Consider the following 24,660-nt stretch of genomic DNA (forward strand, 5'->3'; position numbering starts at 1 on the left):
GACTCTGTCTGAGAGACCAAAATAGATAGATGGTCCTTTATCAACTAAGATGAACCCTAAGGTTAGAAAACAGTAACATCTGGATTGACGGTTCAGGGCCCAGCTGGCATGGCAGATTTCTAAATTCCTACAGGAAAAACCACACTCCTACTAGACTCTCTAACAATAAGAGCTACCAGGCAAATTGTCCTAACTTTGATTTACAACCCAGACCACTAAAACTCTGGTTAAACGAGGATTTGTCTCACAAACATTGCTTTCTAATAAGCTACTGCAGACTTAAGCCAGTATCAGCTGGCTTATGAAGTCTGCACACAAATTGTCTTTGTGTCCTATCGTTCATCTTTTGATGTAAAGAGCCAAATTCCACCTCATTTTAATGCTAAAATCCTGCGCCAAAGTGAACATAGAATGTATATTGCAAGTATGTTTGCCCACTGCGAATACGCTCAGCTCTTCTCATAAATATGTATGATGTTTCTCCCAAATCTGCTGAATATGTATGACTGCACTGTGTACTATGGGCCCTGTGAGGAATAAAACCAACCTGGCCTTCCCCTCTTGGAAAAGAGAGCACCTTCAGCACACACCGGACAATATCTCTTCCCAGTTTGCAAACCGATATCGGCTGCCAATAGAGTTCTCCTTTCCACTGTATAGTCATCCTGGTGGTCTTACAGATGGCAGTGTCAACCCAGTTTATAATGCTATCTTTATTCATTCAATCAATGAGCACACATCACTGTGTTTATAATAGTTTTTTGTTGTTGTTGTTGTGGTTGCTTTTACTTCTCCTCATTTTCTTCCTATTCTGTTATCTAGTACCTATTCCTCTAATGACAGACTGGCATTTCTCTTCTAACTACCAGATATCAACCATATTCTACAGGACCCAATTGTTTTACATATTTCCACTGAGAATATTTAAGATTAACTTTTGTCCCACGGCCCACCACTTTGCAGAGTTCTTTGGTGAATTAACATTGCAGCTGAAATTTCAACATCAATGAGGTTATCACCCTTTAAATATTTTATCTGTCTTGAGTTTGAGGAAACTTTGAGTATTCCAGCATAACTGTTTCTGGACAGATGCCCTCCTCTCTCCCAGTTGCTGTACTTGGCAGTTTGCTTATGCAGGGTCTATAGGCTAAGTTATATGCCTTATTTAGACAAAAGTTTAACAGGAATACAGAGGATAGAGAATTTAGGGCAGAGCTGGAGAACTGTTTCTTGACTCCTTTCACAATGTCTTTTATAGTATAAGGATTTACATGAATTTCACGCTTTCTATGAGCCTCCTGACTACTTTTACAGTTTTTATACAGTGATCCCAGAGTTTTCCCATCACGATGGGCTCATGATCCTGTCCCTGTGGTAAGTTTCTGTAGCCTGGTGATTGGGTAAGTGTTGTAAAGATAGACAAGAACACTGTGTTTTCTCTGGCTTTTTAGGCAGACATCTGATTTCCTGGTTGGCACTTGTTTCAACCATGAAATAGGAAAGATTGGGCATTTTGTGCTCCTAATTTAAAATGATTGTCCATGAGCATCTCAAAGTGGCTCAGAGTTTATTAGGGCCCTCTGTAGAGTTCTTAAGGGGGATGGAACTCGTTTGGAACATGTGTTGATATGACTTCTTCTCTGATTATGTTGGCATGGCTGTGACATTTGATTTTCAGGGAAAGAGTATGAAGGAGGGTTATATCTTTGCAGGCAAAATATTTTCTACTCTAACAGGCAAAAAAAGAATATTTGAAAGGTTTTTCTTCTTTCTGTAAATGAATATATAAAATAATTCACCCTAGGAGAGCTTTTTATTGCATAAGAAGTCAATTCAATATCAGGTCAAATGGAGATATTGACCTGATCCTACACTGATTTCCCATGAAACATGGGAAGTGCTTTGACCCCTGGCCCAACCTCTTCTCATTCCCCTATATCATCTCTTCTGTGTGTGTACATCTGTGCGCATGTCTGTTTGAGAGATATCTATCTCCAAAATTCAAATAAAGTATTTGTGAATGTAATTAATACTCTATAAACAGTAGAAGAACTATTTAATATGGTCCTGCTGAAAATCATTTTCTTATGTAAAGAATATCTTAATTTAACCTTATGTTATGGATTTGGGTGTTTTTCATATACCAGGATTATTTAGTGCAGTCCTTTGGAATTCGAGATTATTTATTTAATGTCTTACCTTTTGCTGTGACAGTCACACTTTCTCTTTTTTCTCTTAGGGGTCATCACTGCCGCAGACATTCTTGATCGGGAGACAACGGGATCATACTGGCTAACAGTGTATGCCACAGACAGGGGCGTTGTTCCACTCTACTCCACCATTGAGGTCTACATTGAAGTTGAAGATGTGAATGACAATGCCCCGCTGACTTCCGAACCTATATATTATCCTGTTGTCATGGAAAACTCTCCAAAAGACATATCTGTCATTCAGATCCAGGCTGAAGATCCTGACTCCAGTTCCAATGAAAAACTGACATACAGGATTACAAGTGGAAATCCTCAGAATTTTTTTGCCATCAATATCAAAACAGGTAAGGGAATGCTTATATGACTTCTTTTTAGTTCGTAGTCCACCTTTTAAATTCATCAGCCTGACCCTTGCTGTGCTCATTTACTTTATTTTCTAAAGAATAACCTCTTCCTTTCTGAGAATAGTTTCTGTAAAGGTGAGTGCCACTTCTGTCTCTTTGGTATGTTTTAATTTCACTTGACATTGAGCGGGAGTTAGCTAATCAAAATCAGGTTTTCACAGAAGGCCTTAGATTTGCTTTACTCATAATAATAAAATGTGGTTCCCAGTCCACTCAGAGAGCCAGCTGCTTCCTTCTGTTTCTTGAAAAAGAGTAACCTGGCCTCTGCTGGATTCTATGGGCAAGCTGGCTTTGTGATGCCCCTACCTCTAGACACTTCTCCCTTGCTGATCTCCTTAAAGCCTTCACCTTAAATTCCAGATGTTTTTGCAATTCCTGTACTACCCATCAGGGAAGCATCCATATTTAAAAGAACTTCCAGTGTCTCAATTTTTACATAAAATATGTATAATTTCAATTTTCTAGTCTTTTGCTCAAAACGTTTTTAGAGATTGTAATGAAAACTTAATTGATTGAGTAAGGATAAGAAAGGCCTAAGGATCAGTCGCAGGTGTGCATTTGGCTGAATGCATTCTGAGACAGGTATGTACATTGGAAAATTTCTTTGCAGATCTGAGAGGTTCATTGCTTTTTTGTGATTTGCCTCCTTTAGGTCTGAACAAAGGAGTAAAATAGTAAGAGTTGTGATGGATGGGGTTTTAATTCATTGAAATTTAGAATAATTTAAGTTAATTTCACCCTGCGCAAGTGAGTTGATACTGGTCAAAAAGTTAGGCTCAGTTGAGATTTGTTGGTGTGGACAAACTCAGCTCTCCTAATAAACTACTAATCTAGTTGATGGTTGTTTCTCCTGCCTATGTTTGTTAAACAGAAACATGTAGCTGACCTCAAGTATTTTATAAGTGTCAGATTCCCATTAATATAATGAAAGAGAATGTCAGGGTTTAAGAAAAAAAAGTATTGATTTTCTCTAATTATGAGTGGATCAATCATTTAGTTAAGCAGACTTTTGCATTCTAACAGTGTTGAATCGGGATTTGACTTGTATTTTACTATAAGACAAAGAGAGTACTAACTACCAGTATCTGTTGAGGACTGCTTGTACTTGCAGGAGAGGACTCAGATTTGGAGCCTTGGCCCAACCTTCCAGAGCCCCATTAAGTGGATAAAATTCTCCATGCATCTGGGGAACAGGCCTCCTACTTTCCTGGGAAGCCCTTCTGATTTACTTTTTGGTATGGCAAAGAGCTCCTTAGAACATAGCCACAGCGAAATGAATTCAATCACTTTGCAAATTTAAGAGTGAGGGTTGGGGTGGACAGAGAGAGAGAACAAAAGCAAAAAACAGGCCGGGCGCGGTGGCTCAAGCCTGTAATCCCAGCACTTTGGGAGGCCGAGACAGGCGGATCACGAGGTCAGGAGATCGAGACCATCCTGGCGAACACGGTGAAACCCCGTCTCTACTAAAACATACCAAAAAAAAACTAGCCGGGCGAGGTGGCAGGCGCCTGTAGTCCCAGCTACTCGGGAGGTGAGGCAGGAGAATGGCGTGAACCTGGGAGGCGGAGCTTGCAGTGAGCTGAGATCCGGCCACTGGCCACTGCACTCCAGCTTGGGCAGCAGAGCGAGACTCCGTCTCAAAAAAAAACAAAAAAAAAAAACAAAAAAACAAAAGCAAAAAACAATGTCACAGTAAAGAAGTTGAGGCCACAGATATCTTCACATTTCATAACCCAGTGGAGTCTGAAATACCCTAGTCACATTCTGCTTCTTCCATCTTGATCCCATTGCTACTTGAGTCATTAATAGTGTGCCCAGCACTTTTTTTTTTTTTTTAAAGAAACTGCAAAAGGGAAGTTTTCACTGTTGTCTTCCTTTACTTAGGACTGAATAGAAAAAATAACTGTGGCTCACGCCTGTAATCCCAGCACTTTGGGAGGCCGAGGCGGGCGGATCACGAGGTCAGGAGATCGAGACCGTCCTTGCTAACACGGTGAAACCCCGTCTCTACTAAAAATACAAAAAATTAGCCGGGCATGGTGGCGGGCGCCTGTAGTCCCAGCTACTCGGGAGGCTGAGGCAGGAGAATGGCAGGAACCCAGGAGGCGGAGCTTGCCGTGAGCAGAGATCGCACCACTGCACTCCAGCCTGGGTGACAGAGCAAGACTCTGTCTCAACAAAAAAGAAAGAAAGAAAAAAGAAAAAATAACTGTCACAGGGAAGAGGGAAGAATTTGGGTTGGATGTGAAGTTCAGAGAAGAACATGTGCATTCAAAGTTTGAACGTAATTTTTCAGAAAGCCCTATTTTATCACTGTTCAGCCTACGTTGCTAATAAGATCCTTAAGCAGGTTCATAATTTCTCTCTTCTTGCCATAGATTTTTAAAACTCGTTTTTGCCAGGAGTGACATTTTTGTCTAACTTATCTAATTGTCTAAATAAATATATAACATACCTTGTAGTTTCCAGACATGTGATAAGAAAATACTGCTCTTTTTATCCATTTATTCAATCACCAACCATTTATTGTACCTATTATTTTTCAAGTAAGATCTAATAAAGAGGGTTATAAACTTAAGATACGGTCCGAGCCTTTAGGGACCCAAACTTATGTGAACTTAACAAATACTTATGATATAGCAAAAGAGTTCAATAAATGATTCCAGTAGGGGAGCTGCTCTAAATATAGGGTTGGTGGGAGTGATGGTCAGGGAGGACTTCATGGAGGAAGTCACATTTGGGGTTAGAAGTCTTGAGTTTCAAATGCTTGCTCTATGCTTTCTAACTAGGCAACACCATAGAACACAGGGGGTGGGGAAACAGACTGTATTGGACAGTTTTCACCAGCTTCATGAATTTACCAGCTTCATGACCTTGGGCAAATTATCGAACCTCTCTTAAATGTAGTTTTTAGTGAGTAAAAATAGTTGCAAGGAATATAGGATTCCTCACCTGAAATCCTTTGCACAGTGCTTGGTATCCCACAACAAAAGCTGATACCCCATTCTAACTACTTTACTGTAGTTACTTACATTCATTTAATCTGTTCGGACCTCACTTGCTTATCTGGAAAATGAGAATGACCTTGCTTACTCTGCAAGGGTTGCTCATGAAGTCTGAATATCATCATGATGTGTTTGAAGGCTGTTGGTAAACCACAAAGCTCTGTAAGAGTCATGCTATGCCTATTTCTAATGAGATTCACAGAATTCCAGGCCTGGTGAAATTCTTGTTAATGGTGTTGCTCTAAGTATCATGCTGCCTGGGAGGCAGCCTTCAGACAGCTCAAGGAACTCTCTAATAGAAGCCTTAATTTTTGGCATTTCTTCCTGACTGTCTGAAGTCATTTGTCTGAAATAGTTACATCAATATAACATTTTTCAGTAACGAAGCTGGACATGTAGCTAACCAGTGTGTAGATAGATAGATTAGATAGATAGATAGATAGATACATACATACATACGTACATACATACATAGAGGCATACTAACCAGTATATTTAGGAAAGGTTTATGATTTAGATTTTTTCTCAAATGGATGTTGACTCTAGTAAATGGATGTTGACTCTAGTAAACTAAGCTTTCATTTCCTCCTCTGCCGAAGAGTTGGAATTTTTAGAATTTGGTTTTGTTTTGGCAATGTGCTACAGAATAAAGACTAAAATGATTAAGACCAATGCAAATAATGTCAATACTTATGATCTACAGCTTGTAGCAGGTAACAGATATTCCCAACCCCCAAATGGAGAGAGATTTCCTTATTGAACATCTGTTCTCTACACAAATAACTGGGTTTTTTTCTACCACATCTAGAATCACATAGAATCAGTAGTTTGTGGACTTTCTTTAGTAATTCCTGTGGCTTAAGGAAAACAAAAGCTGTAATGCTGTGTGGTATTTTCTGGCTGGTAGAGAGAACTCTTGCTTAATTCCAGGTCAAGCAGTTAAATTCAATCAAATGCAGCCTACCTCCGTGTCTGAGGTGGAGATACCAGCAGGCTGGTGTTCACTTGCCTTTTTGGGTGAGCAGGAATGTTGCTTCCTTCCAGTTCTTTTGAGGGAGTCCAGGCTGGCCCTCATTGGTCATCTAGGCTGAATTGGGGAACAGGGGTGGAAATTTCTTCTAGGGCTTTGGAAGGTTTATTTTAGTCATGTCTACACCGTGGAAACCACTTAGTACAGGGCCGAGATACCAGTGTTTAGTAGAGAACTCAGTAAATGTTAACTGTTGTGATCATAATCATCATCCCGTATTTCCCACTAGAAAAAAGTCTATGTAAGCCACAAGCACACTGCTTCTGGACCCCCCTGTCCTGAGGAAGGTGTTTCTGAAATGCAGCCACATCTTACCTTAGCAATTGCTAGGTAGCACTGAAATCTTCAACTCAGTTTTATAAAGTGCATGTTGTACCGCTGTTGATCTAGACCCCAGGTGTCAGCAGTGTGGGAGACATAACAGAAATACATTGGAAGATACTTCCTGCATTCAGGGAATTTAGCCTCATAGGAAAAAGAGAACCATCATACGTATGATATAAGGCAACCATTTAAGGCAATTTATTTAAAAACAAAAACAAAAGCAAAAAAAAAAAAAAAAACCGTTGAACTCTGTGGACTATAAGCTATAAAGAGTGTAACATGTCAGAGCAGAGCTGGGTAACGGGGGCACTTTGCAGACCTGAAGGGGGCCTGAAGAATGGACTGACCTGCAGAGAGGGAGGCCAGACAACTATACAGGGAATATAAACAAGTGAAGCTTACCGGATAGCTTGAGAGGCATGATATTATGAGAAAGCGAATTTTAAGAATCATAAATATCAGGAATGTGGTAAGATATTAGGAGTAACAAATACGCACATCTCTTTTCTTTTGTTTCTGAGTTTGATAACAGTTAAATTTTAAAGAGTGTTGTTTTTTGGAATGTGGTAAGATTTTAGAAGTAACAAATATGCACATCTCTTTTCTTTTGTTTCTGAGTTTGATAACAGTTAAATTTTAAAGGGTCTTTGTGTGTGTGTGTGTGTGTGTGTGTGTGTGTGTGTGTGTGTGTTTTGTTTTGTTTTTTGTTTTTTCCAATCTTCCTTCTGAGGGGCCTACTTCTCAAAGGAATTATTTTAAAGGGGAAAACACATATATAAAAGAGACCCCTTTATTCTTTCTTTTGTGTCTGTAAAACGTAGATCCAGGATTAGCATATGCTGCATTGAAAGTCTGCCTGTGAAAGTGATCGTTGCTTATTCCAGATCTTTTGATGGTTCACTGTCCAGGGCAAGAAATTTCTAAGTTTCTTTCTGCAGTTGCTCTGTCTCCCTTTGACCCATGCTCCGTTTGCTGGCATGTATTTGAGTAGAGGTGAAGTTCAGCTTGTATTTGAGTAGAGGTGAAGTTCAGCTTTCTTTTGCTTTCTGTGAGCATCTTGAAATAAACCTGAGTAAAGCATAGTTTATGTGTAGGTAGACTAGCTACCCCCACTTTAGATGACTTAGGAGGAAGAAACCCTCTTCAAAAGTGTGTGTGCTATAAGAATACCTCAAATTCTACCTTTAACTCTTGATTACTCCCAGAATAGCTATGTCCTTTCTCTGTTAAAATTGGAGGAGATCGCTTATTAAAATATTGGATGTCTTTAGTTTTTTAACCAACTGCATGTAACAGCAGCTTGCCTTTTGGTGTATGGTATACAACATAGTGGATAAGAGAGGGGGTAACAGGGAGAGAAATCCAGACCGCACTTCAACCTGAAAATTATCACCTGGTGAGCTTGCTAGACTATAGAGTCTTAGGCTAGAGCTTGATTATTTGCATTTCTAACAAGTTTCTAGGTGATGCTGATGTTGCTCTCCTGAGAGACTGATTAGCAAGGCTCTATGGGAAACAAAAGAGGGGAGGTAACAAGGTGCCCAGAGACACCTGAAGACAAGATAGCCAACTTTATGAGTTACCCCAACATCTTACAGGGCTGGGGTTTCAGAGTTAATTCACTAACCCACTCCCAAAAATCAACTCCCATATCCATGCTTATACTGTCTCTTTTATCAAGCGGGGAAAAATGAAAATCCTGTCTCTTTAACTATCCATGAGCAAAATATCCCATGGATTCCTAAGACTTGTAGTTAATAAAAAACCTGGGTCATATCATGTTTGGATACACTTGTATTATTTCCAAATGGATAGGATCAAGCAGAATTTATTATTAAGTGGAGTTCAGACCTACTTTAATGAATCAACAAACATTATTTTAATATATCATTATAAAAAGTGTTAGCTCATAAGATACAGATGTTCAGAAATAATTTGGTATCTTAGGTAAGTTAAGCCTTGTGTTTATGCACAGTTCCGTGTGGTGGTAATCTGCTTAGAAAACCACCCTTTGTAGGAAAAGAGGAGGAAACCTTACTTTATTTAAAAATATAGGGATTTAAAGAAGAAAAAAAGGTGAGGGACAAGGATCCAAATACTGGTGCTTGTTTTTCAGTGAACACTGTGGAAATCTGTTGTTGTTTTTTATTCTTTGTTTCTTTCCGGATGGCAGAGCCCCTCCTAATGAAAAGCTAAATTCTCCTGAACGGGTAGAAATGGCCGCCGGATGGTGAGTTGATATTCATAACTACAGGCACAAGGCAGATAATGTAGCGAATGAGTATGTATGAAACTGTAAATCACCCTTGCTCCTTCTTTCAGCCATGAAAGGAGCCCTTGTCCTATAGAACATTAAATTGTGTTCATTTAATCCAACAAGTCCAGTAGAACAAATCGGGCTCATGCAGATTTATCACGGGGGTTATTTAAATTCAGCGGTGACCTTTGCATCCACGTGAATGTGCTCCACATGAACAAGGACAAAGGGAACTTTTCTGCATTGTCATTATGTCCCCAGGGAAGCTGTGCAGCTCCCCACTTGATCAGCTCACAACTGTGGGTTGAGGGTGGGGGTCATGGGGTTCCAAGGATGTAGAGGGCTGGGTCAGGGTGGGCCATCTGGCATGGGAGAGCGTGCTATATTATATAGCATAAGAGAAATGATGCTTTTGCCCTGGCTGGGACCTTATCCTGGGCAGAGGCAGCTCAGAGGTACTTCCTGGAACTACAGTTCATTCTGGGAGAATAATCCTGTTGCTCTGTGTTCCATGCTGCTTCATGTCCTACTAACCCACTGAGAACAGGTAGCGATGGGGGTGGTATTCCCAGATAACCAGCCTTCCCCTGGGGCTCGGCTGCTTTGTGTAGCTGCTGTTGGAAATTAAGTCCACAGTGTGGACTCGCTCTGCCTTCATGTAGCTTCATTTTTTTTTTATACTTACTGTGAATGTAAGTACCAATTTCAGAGTTTCTCAACCTCAGTATTGTGGACGTTTTGGGTCAGATGATTCTTCATCGTGGGGAACTGTTCTATATATTATAGAAGATGTTCAGCAGTATTCCTAGCCTCTACTAGATGCCAGGATCACCCCTTGCTTCAGCTGTGAAAACCAAGATATCACCAGACATTATCATACATTCTGGGGATGGGAGGAACTGCCCCCATTGAGAACCACTGCACTAATGTGGAATACTTTACAGAACCCCATTCCACATGGCCCCTAGCAAAGCACCCTGTGCAAAATGAATGACTGGCTATTGAGATGTGATGGCATTGTTAACTATAACTATTATATGTAATATGTGTGTATATGTATGTACACATAAATATTATTAATAATAAAATGAAATACCTAGAGGAAAGGAATGTCACACAAAGAGGCTTTGCTAAGTTTCTCCCGGTTTATTACCATTTGGACGTACCCTCCTTGTCCAATCATACTTCTACAAAACTGACCATTTTTATCAAACCTGAACAAAAAAATACACAGTTTTCCCTTGGCTTGGGGTTTTCATTTCTGAAGAATCTTCTGTCATATGTAACTTCAGTTAAATACATTTGTATGTTTTTCTATTGTTAACCTGCCTTTTGTTACAAGTTTTTAAAAATTAAAAAGAGAAGATCCAAAGCTGCCTCTCACTTCCCTCTGACTCTGCGTTCTTTGTGTTTTAAAGGCTCTATGAATACTTGAAATAGAATCTATTAGAGAAAAATAATAATAATAACAAAACTTCAAACAGAATACATGTGAATTAAGTAACCATTTTCTCACCTCTTAGTATTTGGAGAGGATTTGGCTGGTAAGAAAATTCTCATCAGAGCCCATTTTGAACAGCCTTCTCCAGAAAACAGCATGAAGGGATTAATTTGAGTTTCAGGGTTTCTTCCCTTGAAATGCTTAAGCAGCTCCAAATCCTGCTCCTTGTTAATGCCAGCCTTCTGACGGATCAATATGTGGATTGTTTCATCACTGGAATGAAACAATCTACATTAGATGAATCCTAGATGAAAAGAGGGGAAGAAAAATCCTTGTGACCTCAGACAGGGATTCTGCAGTCATGTACGTAGATTAAGGCTCTTTAAGGTGTGGGCATCCCTGTTAAGTATGCAGTGCCCATTTACAAGCCCCAGGGAACTGCCGATGCATAAGGACTTGGACCAGTGTCCCAGACCACTATCTGTTTTTTAAGAGACAGAGTCTCCTGCTGTTGCCCAGGCTGGAGTGCAGTAGCATGATCATAGCTTAGTACAGCTTCAAACTCCTGGACTCAAGCAATTCCCTTAGCCTCCTGAGTAGCTGGGACTACAGGTATGTGCAACCGTACCCAGTTATTATTATTAATACTATTATTATTATTTTAGAAATGGGGTCTCACTCTGTTGCCCAGGCTATTATTGATCTCCTGGCTTCAAGCAATCCTCCCATCTTCCCATGTGCTGGGATTGCAGGCATAAGCCACTACACACAGCCCCTGAGCCACGCACTGGATTCCCATCTTCCAATACGTCACGGGATTGTGAATACTTGGGCTAAGTGCAAACTAGTGCCGCTATCAGTGATAGGAAGTAATTTGACTCTCCAATTAAGTTAGATTCCAAAGGACAGGGCAACAGCATGTATTTTACCCCATTTATGAGAAGCAGATTTGGATCTTCGAGTTAACAGGATTGTTACTTGGAATATGATTTCTAGATGCTGTTTCTTTATAAAACTGAATTACAGGCAGGGATAGGGAGCTTTAATAAAAAGAAGAGAGGAATGAGCAGTCATAAACTAAATGATAAGAGCATAAGAGAAATAAAGCTCTTGACCTGGCTGGGACCTTCCCCCAGGCAGGGGCAGCTCAGAGGTACTTCCAAGAGCTATAGTTCATTCTAGGAGGAGAATTGTGTTGTTCCTTGTTCCATGCTGCTTCATGTCCTGCTGATCCACTGAGAAAAGGTAGTGGTGGAGGTGGTATTTCTAGATAGCTAGCCTTACCCTGGGGCTCAGCTGCATGGTGTAGCTGCTGTTGGAAATTACTGAGAATTATTTCGGAGGGTGATAGAGTCACGTAAATAGAGCAGATGATGGAGCTGTATTTATGTGTTAAAAAAAAAAAAGAAAAAGATTGATTAAGGTCATAAATTTCTCTTTTATTTCTTCTATCTGGGCATTATTTCCACAGCAGCAATTTACTGCATTGCTTTATTACTTTCTTCTGTTCTGTGGGAAACAGTGAATTTTAATTGAAACCACTGCCCGCCTCTCTCCTTTCTTGGATGCCATTGTTAGGGAGACTCCTAGATACTGCTGGGCTGTGTGTCTGTCAGGTATGAAGGGATGGTGGAAAGAGGAGCCTTAACCCAGAGCACCTATCTACTCACTGTCTCGAGCCATGCCAACATGTTCATGTATTAGCTCATTCAGCAATCACCACAGTCCTGGAAAAGAACTCTGGGCTCTGGGCACAAAAGTAGTTTGACCAGGGTCACCCAGCTGGTCAGTGCAGAGCTAGGATTGGTCTGATTGATGGACTTAATGCTAAAAATAAATGCTATTGAATTTGAAAAACATGAACAAACTCAATAAATACATTAATGATCCTAGAACTTGGTGGAGAAAGTCTTTCAGATGATTGAGCACACACTCTTTGTTTTATAGGTGTGTTAGGGGTTGACTCGTTCCCCCAAACGATACACAACTCCAAGCCCATACTTCTGAATGTGACTTTATTTGGTAAGTAAGGTCTTTGTAGATGTCATCAAGTTGAAATAAGTTCATACTGGATGAGCATGGGCCCTAATTCAGTTACTGGTGTACTCATAAACAGAGAGAAATTTGAACATAGAGACACAGACCCAGAGGGAAGACAACTTGCAGAGAAAAAGTAACATTTTCCTCACCTAACACAAGATTCATGCCGGAAGTACCTGTAACAAAAGGCAGGTTAACAAGAGAAAAACATACAAATGTATTTGAAGCCACATAAGACAGAGGAGTCTTCAGAAATGAAAACCCAAAGCCAAGGGAAAACCGTGTTATTTTTATGTTTAGGTTTGATGAAAAATGGACAGTTGTATAGAAGTATGATTGGACCCTGAGCATATATCCTAATGGTAATAAACTGGGGAAATGTAGCAAGGCCTCTTTGTATAGATTCCTCTTGGCCTCTTTGTGTAACATTCCTTCCCTCTGAGTATAAGGCAGGACACCTGTCACATGAAGGCCTTTAAAAGAGATAAGAGGGTAAGGTCAGAGATATCTTTGTGCTTCTGTAGTTTTCTCAGTTTCCTTTAGCTTAAAATACTCAGTATGCCAAGGTGCTGTATTTGGGGTTATTGTGTTGGAGGCCCCAACAACAGCCATGAGAAGATGGAGGCAGAGACTGGAGTTAGAAGCAGAGATTGGAGTGATGGTGCCACAAGCCAAGGAATTCCAAGGATTGCCAGAAACCACCAGAATCCAGGAAAAAAAAAAAAAAAAAAAAAACAGGGCAGGATGCTCCCCTAGAGTCCTGATAGGGACCATGGATCTGCTGACAACCTGATTGTGAACTTTCAGCCTTTGGAACTCTATGAGAATAAATATCTGTTCTTTTAAGCTACCCAGTTTGTGGTGCTTAGTTACAGCAGCCCTAGGAAGCTAATGTGAGTACAATTCAGAGAATAGCTGTGAAGGGTGAGGTTCTTCTAAAGGAGGGAGGAAGACCCCATGGCAGAATCAAGGATCACTGACTCCTAGTGCAGTACTCTTTTCGCTAGGCAAAATGGTAAGAACTTCAGCAGTTTTTGAACCACTCAAGCTTGGTTTTAGCTAGATAGTTTTTTGTTTGTTGTTTATGTTGTAGTACTTATGATCTAGTTGAATTTAACTATCTGGGTTGTTCTAAAAGGGTAGAAGTTGGACGAGAGACTTCTAAGTCATTGCATTACTATAGTCATTTCAAGACTTCTGAAAGATAACTCATGGATAACACCATCATTTCTTGCAAGAGTGTTTTTATAGAAGGCCATGAGGTCACATAGAAGTTACTATTGACTGGCATTCAGTATGCTTCATAAATCAGGATCTCATCAGTTTCATTCATTTTGCCATTTCTCAGTCTTTTAAATAAATTTTCTGAAAGCACCTTTTTTAAAAAAAGCATTGAAGTTGCTATCTGAATTGTTTCTATAGTTTGAAGAGTAGTTTATCTATTGATTGTGAGAACTTAAAGTCCAGTTTTAGTATTGCTACCACTTTATATTCTGATCTTGTCCTTTTTTGTCATCTTCGAATGATTTTGTTCTTAGCTTCTTGATGTTCTTATAAAAGTGTGTAAGTCTTTTAAAAATCCATAAACTTTATTAATATTGAGGTAGATTATTCTGGGAAAGCATATGGAACTTTAACAATAAAATTATAAGACCAACCCTTGTTGAGTTATTGATAGCAGTCCTGTTGCTGTTGCTCTGTAGTAGAAAGACACATTTGCTTTCTACTTTGCTGTACATAGTCATAGTTAGGCTTCATGATAACCTTCAGAGGGAAAGAAACTAGATGGAGTAGTACTCATGAGCTTGGACATGAGACTCTGCATTTTGATCCCAGCTTCTTGGCCACGTGATGTTGAGCAAGTAACTTCTCTGAGCTTCAGTTTACTCTGTGAAAGTGAATAATTATAGCAACTAATGAACTGGCTTGCCATTAACATTAAATGAGTTAAGATATGTAAAGTATTTTAAAGGGTATTGTGCATGTAGTATACTCTCAGTAAATGTTAAATATTATCTGCACATGGACGGAGTTTGTTTTAGCTAATTCAATGTCCACATTGTATGATTAAGGCCTTAGGCAGTTGGCGTTTTCAAATTACGAACAACACTTTACCTGGGTTAATTATATTTCATCTTGTAAGACTGTGACCATCTGTTGATTTTTATATATGTGGTTCTCTAAATTAAGTTGTGCCTGATAAGTGGACTGTGATGGAGGTAAACAAGGGACTCTCTCTCAGACTCCTAGAAACCTCTCTCCCTATCTTCAATATTTCAACTTCCCAAGAGTAAACTTATATGATGCCTTGGAAAGCGCACTGGTAGTCGTAGCTTATCCAGATTTTAGTCCAGACCCTATCACTATTATTAACAGTGAACAAGTTTACTTCATTTCTATCGGCCACAGAATCCTCGCCTAGAAATCAAAGAGTTTGAGCAACAATGAAAACCATCAATACCTGCTGTGTATACTGCTACAGCATTTCCTACTCCCACGCAGACATCATTAATCGATTATAATGGCCTTTCATACCCTGCCCACGCTTTGCATCCATTTCAACCTAACCCTGAGTGGGAGCTGGTTTTGGGAAATGACATTTATTTGCCATTGAGGTCCCTGAGACCGTATCTATCTCTGACAGTCTTTGAGTCTATGTATGAGAGTGGCATTGAAGTGAAGGGAAAAAGGAGACTGATGGGAGAGATGATAGAAATGCAGTTACTCAGGTCTTGGTGACTTGGAGAAGAGCTGAACATGAGAGAATAAGACAGTTTCGAGGGTGTAGTGAAAAGGAGCAGCAGGTGTGAAACCTCACAGAGAAGATATCTTGCTAGAAATAACTCTGATGGTATCCGTATACCCCATAGCAGCCTCCTTTCCTGTGTGTACTGACCCCCAGTCTTTCCCTCCTTGTCTCAGCCAATTAGATTGGGGTAGACACTGGCTCCAGGATTCTGTTTTCCAGGAATTTGTTATTGGGATTCAGAGATAATTTCTGGCCATGGTGGAATTGTGGAGTTATAAACCTGAGAACTGTAGGGTGCCTTTGTGCATGAAGCAACTGACAGACAGACAGACAGACAACAGACAAACTCTGATAGGCATTACTGAAACTCAGCTATGCTCCTTGCATTTAAATTCCCTAATATACCCTTGTAACAATAATACATAATTTTGCTGTCAACGTTTGAAATAGATTTCTCTTTATTTAAGCGAAAATATCTTAACAGACTCTAACTGTGGATCGCCAGTCAGGAGACAGGCTCAGGAAAGAAGAGCTATTCCCTAATGTCAGTTGCTGCACAATTTTGTTAAAGACTAGAAGAAGGAAGCCTTTAGATTTGGTAAGTAGGGGAGATATCAGGGAAAGATATTTGTCTTTATAAGTCGTGTTATTGCTGGGAGTTTTCATCTATGCTATTTGGATGTTGACCATCACTTTTTATCTTTCATTTGCGAAATTTTGTGGATCAAAATCTAAAATGTCATAATCTACAGCATGTATGTGAATTAAGCCCTGTCTCTCTTTATTAATAGTTCTTAGATGAGTATTTGGTGGTTTAAATTTTATCTATAGTGTTCCATAAAAGTTGCCAACAATTCCACTAAGTGTATTATTCTATTTTAGACAATTCTGCTTATCTTTAAACTGTTAAACAAGATTTGCACGATAAACACCTGTTTTCTCAGAATTTTACCCTGTGAAATTCACCAGTACACCCACAAGAAGGATGGAATCCTCTCAGTTGGAAGCCCGTTTCATTCACATACTACCCATATGGCAATAGCCAAGTTTCTTAACTTCACATGGCTCAGGTTCCCCATCAAGAAAATGGGTATACTAGCTGAGATGTTGAGGAAATTAGGCAGGCTACTGTATTTTATAAAGCACTTAGCTTAGCCTTGCACATGCAAAATGTTCAACAAATGTTAAATGTTACAGCAATTTTTTTTTTTTTTTGAGACAGTGTCTCGCTGTGTCGCCCAGCCTGGAGTGCAGTGGCGCAATCTTGGCTCACTGCAAGCTCCGCCTCCTGGGTTCACGCCATTCCCCCGCCTCAGCCTCCAAGTAGCTGGGACTACAGGCGCCCGCCACTACGCCCAGCTAGTTTTTTGTATTTTTAGTAGAGATGGGGTTTCACCATGTTAGCCAGGATGGTCTTGATCTCCTGATCTCGTGATCCACCCGCCTCGGCCTCCCAAAGTGCTGGGATTACAGGCTTGAGCCACCGCCCCCGGCCTACAGCTATTATTAAATGTATTGCTTATAAAGAATCTTTTCTTGAAAATCGATGAATAATCAGTCTGATTAAATTGCCTTGAAAGCCTCTGATATATACTATATGTTCATGTTTTATGAGTGCCTGGTATAAACCAGGTACAATGCTAGGCACAGGGTGTACAAGGATGAATAAAACAAGGACCTTACCGCTTTAAGACCTCGCAGCTCAGAATAATTTCAACATGCTCTGATATTTAATGCTACTGCCACACAGCTTTAAAATGAAGAGATTAAGTAAATAATATTAAGGTTGCTTATGGGACCTTTTTTTCCAGCAATAATGAATGGTTATAATATTTATTGGTTGTTTTAGGAAGGAAAGCCTCTGAGAACATGACTGAGGAGATGTAAAATAAATCCATCATAGTAGAAACAGACTATTAAAGGCAGAAAATGCTCAGCCTTTGCCAATGACCATTTTTAAATATGTGGCCTTTGCAGATACGTCAGTTAACCAAGACAAATCCAATTTTACCTCACAGCCACTTAAGTAAATTTCTCTTCTTTGTAAAATTTCCTATTTTATAAAGACATACTTCATCTTGACTATGTACATACTAAATTGTTCATTTTTTACTTAGTTAAATTGTTTTCTGTCATAGTGAGAAATGCATTCTTCTGAAGAAATGATATTCATGCCCGGGAAATGGGGATATTTATTAAAATGTTTTATTGGGAAACTAGATTTAGACATATTTCTCTAATTTTCATATTTAAGTATTTTTAGTGCCCAATGAAATGACTTTCAGTTTAAAGTGGGCTCAGACAATCAGTCTCCAAATTCTCACTTTTATACTTAATCAAATATAGTTGGTGGATTTATATTTGCCTGAATATGTTTAGAAATATTAGAGATGTTTTTAGTAGAACTCTATCAATCTTTTGCTGGGTTGTAATAGCTAGTAAATGACTTAAATTATTTTGTGCTTTCATCCCACTCTGATTTAATAAGCCTTTATGGATTTGGGATTGTGTGCGTAGGTGTGGGAGGAACACAAAAAACAGGAAATTCCTCAGGCCTAAAGAACAAACAGGCTGTCTATAAGAGAAAAACACCTCACAGTAAAAGAAAAACCTGTGTGTAAATGTGAATTCTGAACTTGTTGTTTAAGTTGCTCTCTTGGAATTTTAGTCATATCTATTATTTCCAAAGTCAGAAGAATTATCTATGCCTAGGGTTATTCCAGATAACTGATGTTTAACATTTTGAGTGGCATATAAAACACAAAAAAAGATTATATTTCTGGACCACTTTTTAAAGTGTATTAATGTGTCTTTCAATTTTCAAACATAATCTATTGAACAAAATGATAAAAAGCAGGGCTGGCTTCATGTGCCTGCCATCTATGTCATCGCATAGGGCCCTGTGCTCAGAAGGGCCACATGCTTGGTGTCCTTCTGTCACTGTCTGGAAACTCTTCACAATTTTTGAACAAAGGACTTGACAATTTTATTTTGCGCTGAGCCCTGCAAATCATGTAGCCTATCATGCATACAAGGTTTTCACTTGGACTGTTCATTATTGTCTGGGATATCTAGTGCAGTAATATTTGGGTCTCCTCCCTTGAGCTCAGCTTGCCAGCGTACGCTTCTGTTCTCAGGTTGCCTCTTTCTTTCAGGGCTCTGCCTTCTAATTTGCTGCTTCTCATCTGCAGAGCCATCCCATAAATAAGGTATTAGAATAGTAAGTAGGCTGAGAATCACTAGGCTCTGAAGGGTGACCTTGAAGACTCCTCCCATAGAGTGAAAGTACATCCACATCAGTAGCCAAGCTTTGCTGCATTTATTTCCGGGATCAGGGGCTCCTCTCCTGGATTGATTGCACTGGTGAAGTGGCCATCTCTGCATAAACAGCAGGTGGGACCACACCATTCTGGCCCGTTTTTATTAAAGGAAGATTGTTGTAAACAAGCTATTTTAAAAGCCTACATTTTGGAAATTAATCATAGAAGGTAAGAAAGTAAGAGAGGCCTCTTTCCATGAGACTCCTGTTGGATAAATCTTACAAATTACGAACGTTTCACTGTTGACCATGACAGACCTTTTGGATTTCAGTAATTTCTGTGTCTTCAGGTTGTTCATATACCTTCAAAGTAGTGTTCATGCTTGGTGCCCTTGTGTCCTAAAGTGAACTATGGCCTGCTTTTTGGTTTTTTTTTTTTTTTTTTTTTTTGACACGGATCCCAGTTGCTAAGCTTTCCGTGTAATTACAGAACTACGTTTTTCACCATCTACAGAGACCACTACCAGCTAAAGGAAAGTGAGTGGATTCTCTGTGCAATGATTTCTAGTTTTCTTCGGGTTCATTTTTCTAGTTTCTAATATTCAAGCTGCAGGAAAAGGAAGTAAAAAGGAGAAGCAAAGCCAAATGTTCTGTTGTTATATTAGGCCATCCATAGCATAAGAAAGATATTGGCAATTACATTACAAAAAAATATGATTTATCCAAATAGAGAAAACGGTGCTTCTTACTCATTTACTTACTCATTCATTTATTCATTCACTCAACATTCAGTGATATTTATTGAACACGTACTGTGTGCTAGGCACTGCGGTGTGTACCAGGATGCAATGAGGAGTAAGAAAATTATTATCCATTCCAAGGATGGAAGTCTGTGTGTACTTTATACAAAGCAGATACTCTAAGGTAATACAGAATGAATGAATGAATAAATAAATGAATACATGCTTGGAATAATATGCATCACTGATACTGAGCAGGGATTTCTCAACTCATTTTTGTAGCAAAAGATTCTTATGCCTTTCTGAAATTGAACCATGGCAGAAATTCTCCTAATTGCTTTTGTTTAAACTCCTATTTGACATTTGAACTGTTTTCAAAATGTCATCTCTGGGGAAATTTTATGTTGACATAGTCTGCAAGTTGTCAGAATTCACATAGTACGAGAAATTTCATAAGTATTCACAAAGGAAAATTAAGAGATCATTAGTCCCTTTTTAAATTGGTTTACCCTCCATTCTCAAAGTGCTTTGGGAATTGCAGCATCAACTTTGTGCCAGGTCTTAAACATTAACTGAAATGGTTAAAGACTTGGGCATGGTTAACACAGTGCCATGGTGCCCTTCTGCCTCTATGAAACTGTCATTCTATTATGTTTGATTTTAATGCGATTTGATATGTGGGGGGAGAAAGCAGACAATCATTTGGAAAATGCCCTTACTTTTATAAATAGGAGAAATACGGGAGTTGGTCTTTGCTAATAAAAATCATAATAGTAATTGCAGTCATGATTATTATATGGCGCTTCACACTATTAAAACACTTACTTTATCTATGATAGGTTTAGAATAATCTGTTTTACATGATGAAAGTCTACCTGGGGAAACTACAGAAACGTTCTCTAAAATTAGAAATTTGTACCTCAGAATCAAAAGCAACAGACTTTAGAACCAACTAAAATTTCAACAAAAATGCCAAGAACACACAATGGAGAACACACAATGGAGAAAGGACATACAGCTTTAATTTTCCCTGCATTCTAGGTTATTTGTCAAGACAATGATTGTAAAACAATATTTCTATGTACTAATACTATGTACTAATACTTCTATGTTTAAGTACATGGCACTTGGAAAACTGAATATTCACATGCAAAAGAATGAAGCTAGACCCCTGTCTCTCACCATATACAAAAATAAACTCAAGATGGAATAAAGACTTAAATGTAAGACCCAAAATGATAAAAATACTAAAAGAAAACATAGGGAAAATGTTTATGGCATTGTTTTGGGCAAAGAATTTTTGGATAAAACCCTAAAACACAGGCAACAAAAACAAAACTAGACACATTGGATTATATCAAAGTAAAAAGCTTTTGCACAGAAAAGGAAACAACAGAGTAAAAAGAAAACTTAAAGAATGTGAGAAAATATTTGTAAGCTATGCATCTAATAAGGGGCTAATAGCTAGAATATATTAGGAACTCAAATAATTCAACAGCAAAAAAAAATTTAAAAAGACATACATATTCTGATTCGAAAATGGACAAAAGACCTGAAAAGACATTTCTCCAAAGAAGACATATGAATGGCCAACAGGTATATGAAAAAATACTCAACATTACTCATCATCAGAGAAATGGAAATTAAAACCACGATGAGATATCACCCCATCCCAATTAGAATGGCTATTATCAAAAAATAAAAATAACAAATGTTGGCATGGATATGGAGAAAGGGGAACTATTATGCACTGTTGATGAGAATATAAACTATTATAGCCATTATGGAAAGCAGTATGAAGATTCCTGAAAAAGAAATAAAGTTACCACATGACCCAGTTGTCCCACTACTGGATATATATCCAAAATAAATGAAATTGGTATATTGAAGAGATATTTACACTCTCATGTTTAATGCAGCAGTTTTCACAATAGCCAAGATATGGAACCAACCTAAGCATCCATCGGTGGGCAAATAGATAAAGAAAATGTGATGTGCATACACAATGGAATACAATTCAGCTATAAAAAAGAATGAAATCCTGTCATTTGCAGCAACATGGATGGACCTGGGGGACATTATGTTAAGTGAAATAAACCAGGAACAGAAAGACAAATACTGCATGATCTCACTCACATGGGGAATCTAAAAAAGTTGATCCCATAGAAGTAGAGAGTAGAATAGTGGTTGCCAGAGGCTTAGGATGATAGAGGAAAGGAGGGGATAGGAAGAGATTAATCAATGTGTATAAAGTTACACTTAGACAGAAGCAATAAGTTCTAGTGTTCTATTGTACATTGGGGTGACTTGGTTGCCAGTATTGCATTACATATTTCAAAATAGCTAGAAGACAGGATTTTGAGTGTTCTCACTGCACAAAAAAAGATAAATACATGATGTGATAGATATGCCAATTGCTCAACTTTACTTTTACATAGTGTATTCATGTATCAAAACATCACACTATTCCCCATAAATAGGTACAATTATTGTATGTAAGTTTTTTTAAGCAGAAGAGAAATCTAGGTGACTAAACCACCTGGTATAGATCCTTTATTTTTGATGGCAGCCAATCATTGTATTAATAGTTAAAATAGAGGGAGAGGAGTGGTGGTAACACTAGGGTTAGATGTCTGTAAACCTTATTATAAACAAAATATTGAACATAGTGCACTGTATGCCTTATGGGTTTGATCTGTAACATGAACTCATCAGAAGTAAGCTAATTTCAACACTCTCTGACCTTTAATGACTTGATGATATTGTTCTGCCTTGATTTGTATATTAATTATGGATGAATTAATTTAACAAACAGATATGAAAAACCTACTCTATGTCAGGCACTATGCTAGGCCCTGGAAGCACAAAATGAGTAACACATCTTCCCTCAAGATAGGTAAGGTCTGTCTGTCAGAGCACACTTCTGCTGACTTTTGTTCTGTTTTTGCAGTCCTTCATTTCACTTTTATTGATCACTACTGTTTCTTACCCTTTATAGCTTTAATTTTTCCCTGCATTCTAGGTTATTTGTCAAGACAACAATGATTGTAAAATAATGCTTCTATGTACTAGGGAAGCTATTTTGTGTGTGATCCCTGTAGTCAGCCCTTGTGTAGAAAAGAATCTCAAATGATTGGTTCTATTTTGGGGCATATAGTACCCAGTTAAATATTAAAATGTTTGAATTTCTAAAGTGATGTTAACTGGGAGAAGCTGATATCTTTTCAGAGATATATATTGAAGAGAGATTGATTAATGGTTACAAATATGCACTTAGATAGAAGAAATAAGACCTGGTATTCTATAGATCATAGGGTAACCATAGTTAACAGTAATCGATTGTACATTTCAAAATAGCTAGAAGGGAATAAGTCAAATGTTTCTAGTATAAAGAAAAAACAAATATTTCAGGTGATGGATATCCTAGTTACCCTGACTTGATTATATAAATGCATCCAATTATCTCATGTACTCTGAAAATATGTACATCTACTAAGTATCAATAAAGATAAATAAATAAACAAACAAAAGCAAGTGTTGAACTACCAGTTTGTTAGAACTGCCAATCAAATGTGCCCTGGGACAAACCGTGTCTGTCATCACCTACCTCCCCCATTTCAAGCACCAAATTGCACTGTAAAAGTAGGACTTTTAACAGGGTCAACTGTAGCATGGGTGACCCAGAGCCCTGCCCCCAGTCCGGAAAGCTCTCAGGATTCACAAAGACTCCAGAGGCTTCCAGGGTTCAGCATTCTCTTCTGGGGACAGGGAAGGTATCACCAACTGCTTCAGCCCTCAGGGAGCTCCTGGTTGAGTGGGAAAAGCCTTTCCTGTGGTTAGGTGTAATCACAGAGAAGATACTAGTGCTCTCCTAGGTTTTGAGACTTACGTGTGCCAGACCCTGTGCTAAAGTCTGATTGACTCTTCACAGCTGATGCAGACATGTGTTGATAATGCTCACTGTTTTACAGATGCTTAAAGAATTTGGTGTCTGTCAAAGCCTCTAAGGACAGGTCTTATCTGCTGCCTTCCTTCCCGCTCCGTGCAACCGTTCATTACCTCTCTGTCCTTTTGCTCACTCCCTCTTTGCCCTCCTCATGTCCCCAAGCACTCAGGCACACTCTTGCCCCAAGGCGGTTGCTCTTCCTGTTGCCTGAACCTCTCTTCTTCTTGATATCCATGTGACTGGCCCCCTAGTTCTCTTCAAGGCCTTCCTCAATGTCACCTCTAACAAGACCTTCCTTGGTTACCCCATCCAATATTGCAATTCCCACTTCTTCATGTGCCCCTTCCCTGCTTTCTTTCTTTTTATCACGCATCACTATCTAACAAGGTATATATGTGTCCTATTTATTTTGTTGATCTTTTATTTTTTCCACTAGACTGGAAGCTCCAGGGATACAAGGTTTTTGTCCTTTTGTTCACCATTGGATATAGTTTCTTGAACTGTGACTAGCCAATAGTAGGTATTTACTAAATATTTGTTGAATGAATAAATGAATGAATAGCTAAATTAGTGATAGAATAAATTTGCTAGAATTTTCTCTTTCGAAGATAACAAGTAATGTGGTTCAAATTTATAGTCAGTCTAGAGGCTATGCATTAATCTTCCAAGCCGAAGGGTCAGGGAGTAGGTAAGATTTGCACTTGCTCTTTAAACATGATAGGTGTTGGTAAGTTGTTCAAGGGTAGAAAAGGCAAGGTGCTCATGAGGGCATGGAAGCAGAGAGATAGCCAGGCACATCCTTTTCTCTACTGTCCTGCTTTGCTTGGGAATTTGCCTTGCCAAGCATCTATTTCAGACAGTGTTATCCCATATTCAGTCATGGGTGTTTTATGCTATACAACAAAGCCCTTTCAGAGCCACCTCTGGTAGTTGCCTAGCAAATAACCTCTCCAGCTTGAGATCATAACTGATATTTGAATGTGACTGGGCATTTCTAAAATTAAGCTTTTGATCGTGGAAACATTCACAGCTCTACTAGAGAAATTGTCATTCTTTCTCCACTCCTCTCTCCACGTGCTTGTTAGATTTTTCCATACGTTGTTTATAATAACTTTTCCTTGTGGTTGAAGATAACAGATTTTTGCTTTTAATTCAAGAAATGTCGTCTGCTGTAATGTTTTGCAACATGATACTTTCCAAGTTTCAAAGCGAGCTTGTGTTGTGGGATTGTGTTTTTGCATCTGAAACTACAGGG

General features: G+C 38.8%; 1 protein-coding gene across 2 annotated transcripts in view; it reads left to right on the forward strand.

Moving 5' to 3' along the window:
* Window positions 1-24,660, forward strand: part of FAT3 (FAT atypical cadherin 3) — a 717,192-nt gene that overhangs the window by 321,034 nt on the left and 371,498 nt on the right. For both annotated transcript variants that reach the window (XM_033205378.1, XM_033205380.1), the window contains exon 3: window positions 2,240-2,554. In XM_033205378.1, coding sequence (XP_033061269.1) covers window positions 2,240-2,554 — 315 coding nt within the window. The remainder of the gene's footprint in view (window positions 1-2,239; window positions 2,555-24,660) is intronic.

Source organism: Trachypithecus francoisi, unplaced genomic scaffold (assembly GCF_009764315.1).
Source record: "Trachypithecus francoisi isolate TF-2019V2 unplaced genomic scaffold, Tfra_2.0 Lachesis_group8, whole genome shotgun sequence".
NCBI classification, from domain to species: Eukaryota; Metazoa; Chordata; class Mammalia; order Primates; family Cercopithecidae; genus Trachypithecus; species Trachypithecus francoisi.